This window comes from Panthera uncia, chromosome B1 (assembly GCF_023721935.1).
Source record: "Panthera uncia isolate 11264 chromosome B1, Puncia_PCG_1.0, whole genome shotgun sequence".
NCBI classification, from domain to species: Eukaryota; Metazoa; Chordata; class Mammalia; order Carnivora; family Felidae; genus Panthera; species Panthera uncia.
The window spans coordinates 535,637-542,923 of record NC_064811.1 but is presented as its reverse complement, the minus strand read 5'-3'; the positions used below and the strand labels follow the sequence as shown (position 1 = coordinate 542,923).

The 7,287-nt window shown below is 65.6% G+C and overlaps 1 protein-coding gene across 1 annotated transcript; it reads left to right on the top strand.

Moving 5' to 3' along the window:
* Positions 1-2,266: 2,266 nt before the first annotated feature.
* Positions 2,267-6,703, top strand: LOC125922545 (spondin-2-like). Its single transcript, XM_049630134.1, is given in 7 exon segments — positions 2,267-2,538; positions 3,022-3,247; positions 3,491-3,714; positions 3,843-4,034; positions 4,435-4,581; positions 4,583-4,610; positions 5,993-6,703. Coding segments are annotated over 6 exon segments (999 nt in total). The 5' UTR covers positions 2,267-2,538; positions 3,022-3,024; the 3' UTR covers positions 6,178-6,703.
* Positions 6,704-7,287: the final 584 nt, after the last annotated feature.

The window sequence follows — 7,287 nt, the reverse complement described above, 5'->3', positions numbered from 1 at the left end:
GGTTGAGCGGTGCAGACGAGGAGGGAGAGGGGTGCAGACAGGGAGGGGAGGGGTGCAGACAAGGAGGGTGGGGGGTGCAGACAGGGAGGGGAGGGGTGCAGATAAGGAGGGGAGGGGTGCAGACAAGGAGGAGGGGGTGTGCAGACAAGGAGGGGGAGGGGTGCAGACAAGGAGGAGGAGGGGTGCAGACAAGGAGGGGAGGGGTGCAGACAGGGAAGGGAAGGTGTAGACAGGGAGGGGAGGGGGGTGCAGACACAGAGGGGAGGGATGCAGACAAGGAGGGTCAGGGTGTGGAGACCTGACCAAAAGCCATAGTCCTGAGCCCCACTGCCCTGTACCAGTTAAGGAGTGACTGACCGGGAAGGACCCTGCATTAGTGTCAACCGATCAACCAATCCCTCACCTAGTAACAGAATCCGATCTACAGAGGTATCCTGTCTGCCCCGCCCCCGCATCCTTGGGGAGTAGGGCTTTGTCATCAGAGTCATTTCTGTGCCCCCAGCACTGTGACGGTGGAGGTGCCCTTCCAGTGCTCACGAATGGATGACTCTTCCTTGGTAAGGGTCGGGTGGGGCTGCCTCAGCAGGGGTGTCCGTCGAGGGGTCTGTAGGGGCATCTCGGGACATCTCCGGAGAAAAGGGACACAGGGTGCCCGGGTTTTCAGAGGAAGAGTCTGGCAGCAGAGGGCCCTGCAGCTGACTCCCTACAGGCCGGGCTCCCCCCCAGGCCCCACGGAGGCCAAGGGGCCACAGGTCATCTATCCTCAGCCTTCTTCTATGCCCCTTCCCACGTGTCCCATCGTGCTCTTGGGAGGCGGGCCACTGCAGAGGGAGGGAGGCCCTCCCAGCAAGCCAGCCGGGGCTCGGGTCTCCCCGCTGCACATCCCAGGGGTGGGGCGGGGGAATCCCTGGGTTGCAGAGGCCTTCCACGTGGCGCGGGGGTGCTGGGACAGGAGGGCAAGCCCGAGGCCACCGCCACCGCTGGACAGCGCGTGAGCAAACCACAGCAGGAGAGACGCGACCCTGCGCTGTCTGTGGCTTCCTCTCCTGGAACAGGCCGCTGCTTCTCAACCCGACCTTGGGTTCGGTTCCGTCCCACAGGTGCAGGACCCTCCCGAGGCTGCAGGGCTTGTCCTCGCCCAGCCGGGCTCTGCACAGAGCCACCCAACACCGCGCGTCCGGTCAGCGGAGCGGGGACACGTGCAGCAGGCCAGCTGTCCTGCAGGAGAGCCAGGCGCAAGAGGGTCTGTGCCAACGGAGAACCGGGCTGCTCTTCTCACGCAGGTTCTCCTTCTGGAAAGTAGAGTTGTTTTCCAGGAAACATCATGCCGTTTACGTTAATGTATTTCATCTGGAAATTAATGCGGATTGTGAACCTTTTGGATGAGTTCAAATGTGGTAAGTACGGACGGATACAACGTACGTACAAAGGACGGATACAACGTACGTACAAAGTACGGACGCAGAGAGCAGCTCTCTGGGTTCTCAGCATTTTTAAGAGCGGAGGGGGTCCCGAGACCAAACAGTTTGAAAACCAGAATTAGAATCTGTCTTTGGCCTGAGGACCTCCATTTTCCGTGGGCATCGGGCTGCCTCTCTGTGGCTGTGTTATTTACTTGAAATACAGGTTAGGTCATTCGTTTTTGTTTGCATTCTATTCTGGTTGATTCTATTTATTCCATCCCTCCCCACATGTGTGAAATATTAACAAGGTTCCAAAAAGCTTTCTGTTGGAGCTCAGACGCCCCCTGGGCGTCCCCACAATGCTGGCTCCCCTTCTGCTCCCAGGCACCTGATGAGGGCTCTATTTTCCTGACAGTGGGCAGTGACCAGCTTCAGAGTCTGTTAGCCAGGCACCCCCGTGGGCCGCCTCCCTGCCCCAGCCAGCCTTTCTGGAAGTGGGACCACCCTACCCACGGGGTTGACTCCCCTCTGGAGGGAGGGCGTCAGGAGGCCCCGGCCAGCGGTGTGGACAGCGGCCGTGTACTCTGACGGGCTGTGTTCACCAAAACGCAGAGCCCCAAGGCCAGGGATCCCCGAGCTGGGAGCCCCCACTTCTCCAGCCCCTCTCCCACGTGGACTAATGCGGGGCCAGGAATGCGGCCCCTCAGGTCCCCACCCTGCCCTGAGGGTGTAACACGCTGGCCACCCCGCCCCCACCTCCACCTCCAGGGAGACACTAAGAAGGGTTTGTTGGGAAGGGGGAGCGGGAGGGAGAGGAGAGGAGGGCGGGGAGGCGGGAGGGATAGACAAAGAAAGGGGTGCGGCAAGTGGCAGGCGCCCGCGGGAGGAGAGTGACCTCAGCGCCAGAGAAGCATCTGCTCAGCCTCAGAGCGAGGGCGGGCCGAGGTCGAGGCGCCCCCTCTCCCCTCTCCCCTCTCCGCGGCAGATCTCTCCGCGGCTCCGCGGCTGCGGTGCAGGGCCCGGGCCCCACTGGCCAGCCGGGCGCCGTCCTGCGTGTGAACCGCAGCTCGGGGCTCCTGCCGCGACCATCCGCTGCCCGCACCCCCGCCACCCGCCCTCCGGCCGCGCCTGCTGGGTGAGTACTGCGTGTGCGTGCGCCTGTGTCCCCATCCGGAGACGCCGGGCCTCCGGGCTCCTCCCCGGGTGCAGCAGCTAGCGGCACCCCAAGACGGAGGCGTGAGTTTGCTGTATAGTTCTGGGCGCAGCGAGCCCAAAGTTTCCCCTCCCGGCTCCCGGGACTCCCTCTGACGGCAGCCCTGAGGAGTGGCGCTCGGGGATCCCCGCGGCTGCAGAGCGGGCTGCTGGCGCAACCCAGCCCGGGCTCCAAACCTGCCAGGCGCCCGGCCTCCCGTAGGGGCGTCCGGAATCCGCCTGTAACCGGACACAGCTGCTTTCGGGGATGGGGTCTGAGCCTGAGCCCGAGCCCGAGCCCGAGCCCGGGGTGTGGCAGCGGGCAGGGATACTGGGGGGGGGGGGGGGGGGGGGGGCGCTGCACTCCGGAGGTCCCTGCTCCCGGGACCAGCGGGACCGGCGTGCCGGGTTCTCCCTCTGCTCCTAGGTCATGGGAGCCCCAAGTCAGGCCACCACCTGGGGCAGGGCCCTCTGGGCTCTCCTCCTGGCCACACTGGGGTCCGCGGCGAGCCAGCCGCTGGGGGCGGAGTCTGTCTGCACAGCCCGACCGCTGGCCAAGTACAGCCTCACCTTCACGGGCAAGTGGAGCCAGACGGCCTTCCCCAAGCAGTACCCCCTGTTCCGGCCCCCCGCACAGTGGTCGTCCCTGCTGGGTAAGCGCAGCCCCCGCCGCCCTTTCCTGCCTGTCCAGCAGCGGCCCCCCTCCTGGAGGGGCCGGTCACACGACAGCTGCACCACACTTCGCAGCTGGGGGGGGGGGGGCACTCCCATCCCATTGCCTTCAGCGCCGGGCCGACTGCTGGACGGCGGGGCCCTGGGGGGGGGGCGGCCAGAGTGGCCCCTGCGCGGTGCCCGGGTGGCCCGGCTTCGGCTCACCCCGCCGGCCGCACGCGCAGGGGCGGCGCACAGCTCGGACTACAGCATGTGGAGAAAGAACCAGTACGTGAGCGACGGGCTGAGGGACTTCGCCGAGCGGGGCGAGGCCTGGGCGCTGATGCGGGAGCTGGAGGCGGCGGGAGAGAAGCTGCAGAGCGTGCACGAGGTGTTCTCGGCGCCCGCCGTGCCCAGCGGCACCGGGCACACGTCCGCCGAGCTGGAGGCCCACGCCAGGCACTCGCTGGTGAGCCGGCGGCCGCGGGGAGGCGGGGGGGGGGGCTCGCTGAGCGCCCGCCCCGCCCCCCCAGGTGTCCTTCGTGGCGGTGGGGGCTCGCTGAGCGAGCCCCGTCCCCCCCCACCCCGCCCCTGCAGGTTTCCTTCGTGGTCCGAATCGTGCCCAGCCCCGACTGGTTCGTGGGCGTGGACAGTCTGGACCTGTGTGACGGGGACCGCTGGAGGGAGCAGGTCGAGGTCGACCTGTACCCCTACGACGCTGGCACGGACAGTGGCTTCACCTTCTCCTCCCCCAACTTCGCCACCATCCCGCAGGACACGGTGACGGAGGTGAGGGACGGGACGAGAGCCCTGCTGGCCCTGGACACCCCCACCCCCTCCCCCCGGACTAGAAGACGGCCCGTCTGTAGGGGGCCCGCAGGTGGGGGAGGAGGGCCCAGCCCTTTCTGGTTGATTCCCAGCCTGCAGCCTCCCACCCCCTTCCCCCCTCCACACAGCCTGCGGCCTCGCACCCCCAGAGCCTGTGCCCCGCCCCCGGTCCACGCAGCCTGCGCCACCCCTCGGAGCCTACGCAGCCTGAGGCCACGCGCCCCGCCCCCAGGAGCTAGCGGCCTTCGGAGGGGGCGGGGTTTCCTGACCCCGCCCCACCCGGCGCTCCAGAGCCTGGGCCCGCCCACTGCAAGCGTGTGCTGCGGGTTCTCCTGTGCTGAGACCCCTGCTCTCCCCACAGATAACCTCCTCCTCTCCCAGCCACCCGGCAAACTCCTTCTACTACCCCCGGCTGAAGTCCCTGCCCCCCATCGCCAGAGTGACCCTGGTGCGACTCCGGCAGAACCCCAGGACCTTCGTGCTGCCCCCCCCCAGGCCCGCTGGGCGGGGGCAATGAGATCACGGACAGCCTCTCAGGTGAGCCTGCAGGTGCCCGGCCGGCACGCCCGTGATCCCGGGTGCGAGTGCTCCGACTCCGGGGGGGCCCTGACGTCCCACTGGCTGCACAGGGCGGAAGCACCATTCAGGTGTGCGGGTCACGCAGGGACCGTGACCAGGCAGCCGCCAATACGGAGCCCCATGCGTGAGGCCCTTAGGTCTCAGCTGCAGAATAACCCTTAATGGTGAGTGGCCACCGGGTACAAACAGCAAAGGATCCTAAGGGGCTAGAAACCGCCCAAGAGTCCCCATCTGTGACTCGGCAGCGACAACACCTCAACACGAGCTACTTCCCAAGGCCACGCCGGTCACCTGCACGCAACCCCTCCAGGGCCGGTAATCCAGGGACTAGGCCACGCTGTGTGCCCAGCCCACAGGACACACCCCGGAAGTCCCAACTTGAGATGAGGGACAGGATGGAGAAAGGTGCTGAATTGGACGCCGGGCTCCTGGGGGTGATGTGCCCTTAGCCAGGTGGGGCCAGGCCACCCATGGGGTGCACAGGGGTGCAGGGGACGGAGTCAGACCAGGTTACTGCTCAGATGGGCTTAGGGTGCCCCACTCTGAGTCATATGAGCCACTGTCTGTGAGCAAACTCAAACACCAGGGTTTGAGCTCTCAGTGTAGGACGACGTGGGTCCCAGGGGTTCCGTGCATCGAGCACAAGATGACGTGGTTCTGGGGGCTCAGAGTGTCCAGTACAAGATGACAGGGGGTCAGAGCATTCAGTACAAGATGACAGATGGGGTTCTGAGCATTTAGTGCAGGACAGTGGGGGTTCTGAGAGATTTGGGATTTAGTTGATTCAAACTCTAGACTGAAGATTTAGCTCTTGCACAACACTTGCAAGGGAAAGCCTTTGACACTCGTGACCGAGACCCCTGTCAGTGGTGTGCCTGTGTGTGGCCCATGTCACAGCTGACAGGGCAGGACATTCCACTAAATGGATCTCTCTGCGCCCTCCCTGGCGAAGGGGATGGTGTGGGTGGTGAAGGGGAGCCCCCACCGCGGTCGCCTTCTGAAAGCCAGCACCACGGGCAGCGGAGACCCCGGCCAGCCTGTGCTGCCTTCAGAACATCTCTCAACACGGGGTCCCCCCTGCCCCCAGGGGCCAGAGTTGGCCTCCCAGAGTCCCGGACAGTGGACGCAGAAATGCTCCCTCGAGGCATCTTAGTGGTTTTCCCTGGGCGGTGCGATCGGTGGGTTTGTAGCCTGCTCTAAACCACGCCGATAAAATCGAGCACCTCTCGCGACTCTGAAGGTGGGAGCTGGTCTTGTGCACCGAACACACGCCCAGGGGTCCCCTTCTGCCACAAAGCACCTCGCACGCATGCTCACGGCCTCTCCTGTGCTCGGTCCAGGTCCAGAAACGCCGCTGGACTGCGAAGTCTCCTTGTGGTCGTCCTGGGGGCTGTGTGGGGGTCCCTGCGGGAAGCTGGGGGCCAAGAGCAGGACTCGCTACGTCCGCGTGCAGCCTGCCAACCACGGGACGCCCTGCCCCGAGCTGGAGGAGGAGGCGGAGTGCGTCCCCGACAACTGCGTCTGAGACCAGAGCCCCGGGCCCCTCGACCCCACGTGGTGGCCCAGCCTGGTTGTGCAGCGGGCCAGGCGGGGCTTCGTCCATCACCCCTCTGAGCTCCACCGCTGACACACGTGCCTCGGGCTGCTGGAGCAGGACGGCGGGAGAGGCGCCTCCTTTCCGCAAGCTTTCCTCTCGGGCGCCTGGTCCTGAGGTCCCCTCTCGTGGGTGAGTCTCTGCTATAAACCGTGTCCTGCCCTGTTCACCATAGTTCAAGGCCATCTTGCACGCAGACGACTTGTACATGGTGCCCGCTGGGCCACCTGCAGGAGAGCCACGCACCCCAGGCCCAGAGCCCCAAGCCACACGTGCATGACATACCTCGGACCTGCCCTCCCAGGCGCCCACACCCCTGCCTGCCCCTCTCAGCCAGGCTGCCTCGGCAGGCCACGCAGGTCAGGTGCATAAAGGAGAGCAGGCGCTGACCCCTCACCTTGGCGTTGTCGTATGACCGATCTCCCTGCACTTGAATAAAGACTGTTTCATGACCGCAGGGGCCCTCGTCTCACATTTCCGGGAAGGGCCCTGGGAAGGGCACCGTGAGCAGGTACGGGGCCACGCTCCCGCCCCCAGAGTAGGGCCCCCCCACTCCCCGAGACTTCACAAGGGCGGCACTGCGTGCCCCTGCCGGCAGCTTGTCCCTGCCCCGGACACTCACCACCAAGGCCCATGGCCTCCCGGAGATGCCCTCAGGGCTCACTGGGCACCCACCTGAACCCTTGACTGAGGTCGCACGTCCCAACCTCATCCTACTGGCATGGATCCTCGGTGGGTCCCTGAGCCCTGGGGCTGGGCTAGTCCCTCAGGGAACAGCCAGGAGATGGGGAAGGCCGGCTCTCCATTCCTTGGGACCAGAACATTCTTTCTCTTGCTTGGACACATGCAGAATCGGATCCAATAACCACCTACCTCCTCTCTTCTTCCCCCCTCCTGTCTATCCATCACTCTCCCTCCCTTCCTCCTACCTCCTGCCCACACCCCCCTCCTCCCCCTCCCTTCCCCCCATCCTGTCTGTCCATCGCCCTCCCCACCTCCTCCCCCCTCCCCCCTCCCGTCCACCTCCCTCCCCTCCTCCCA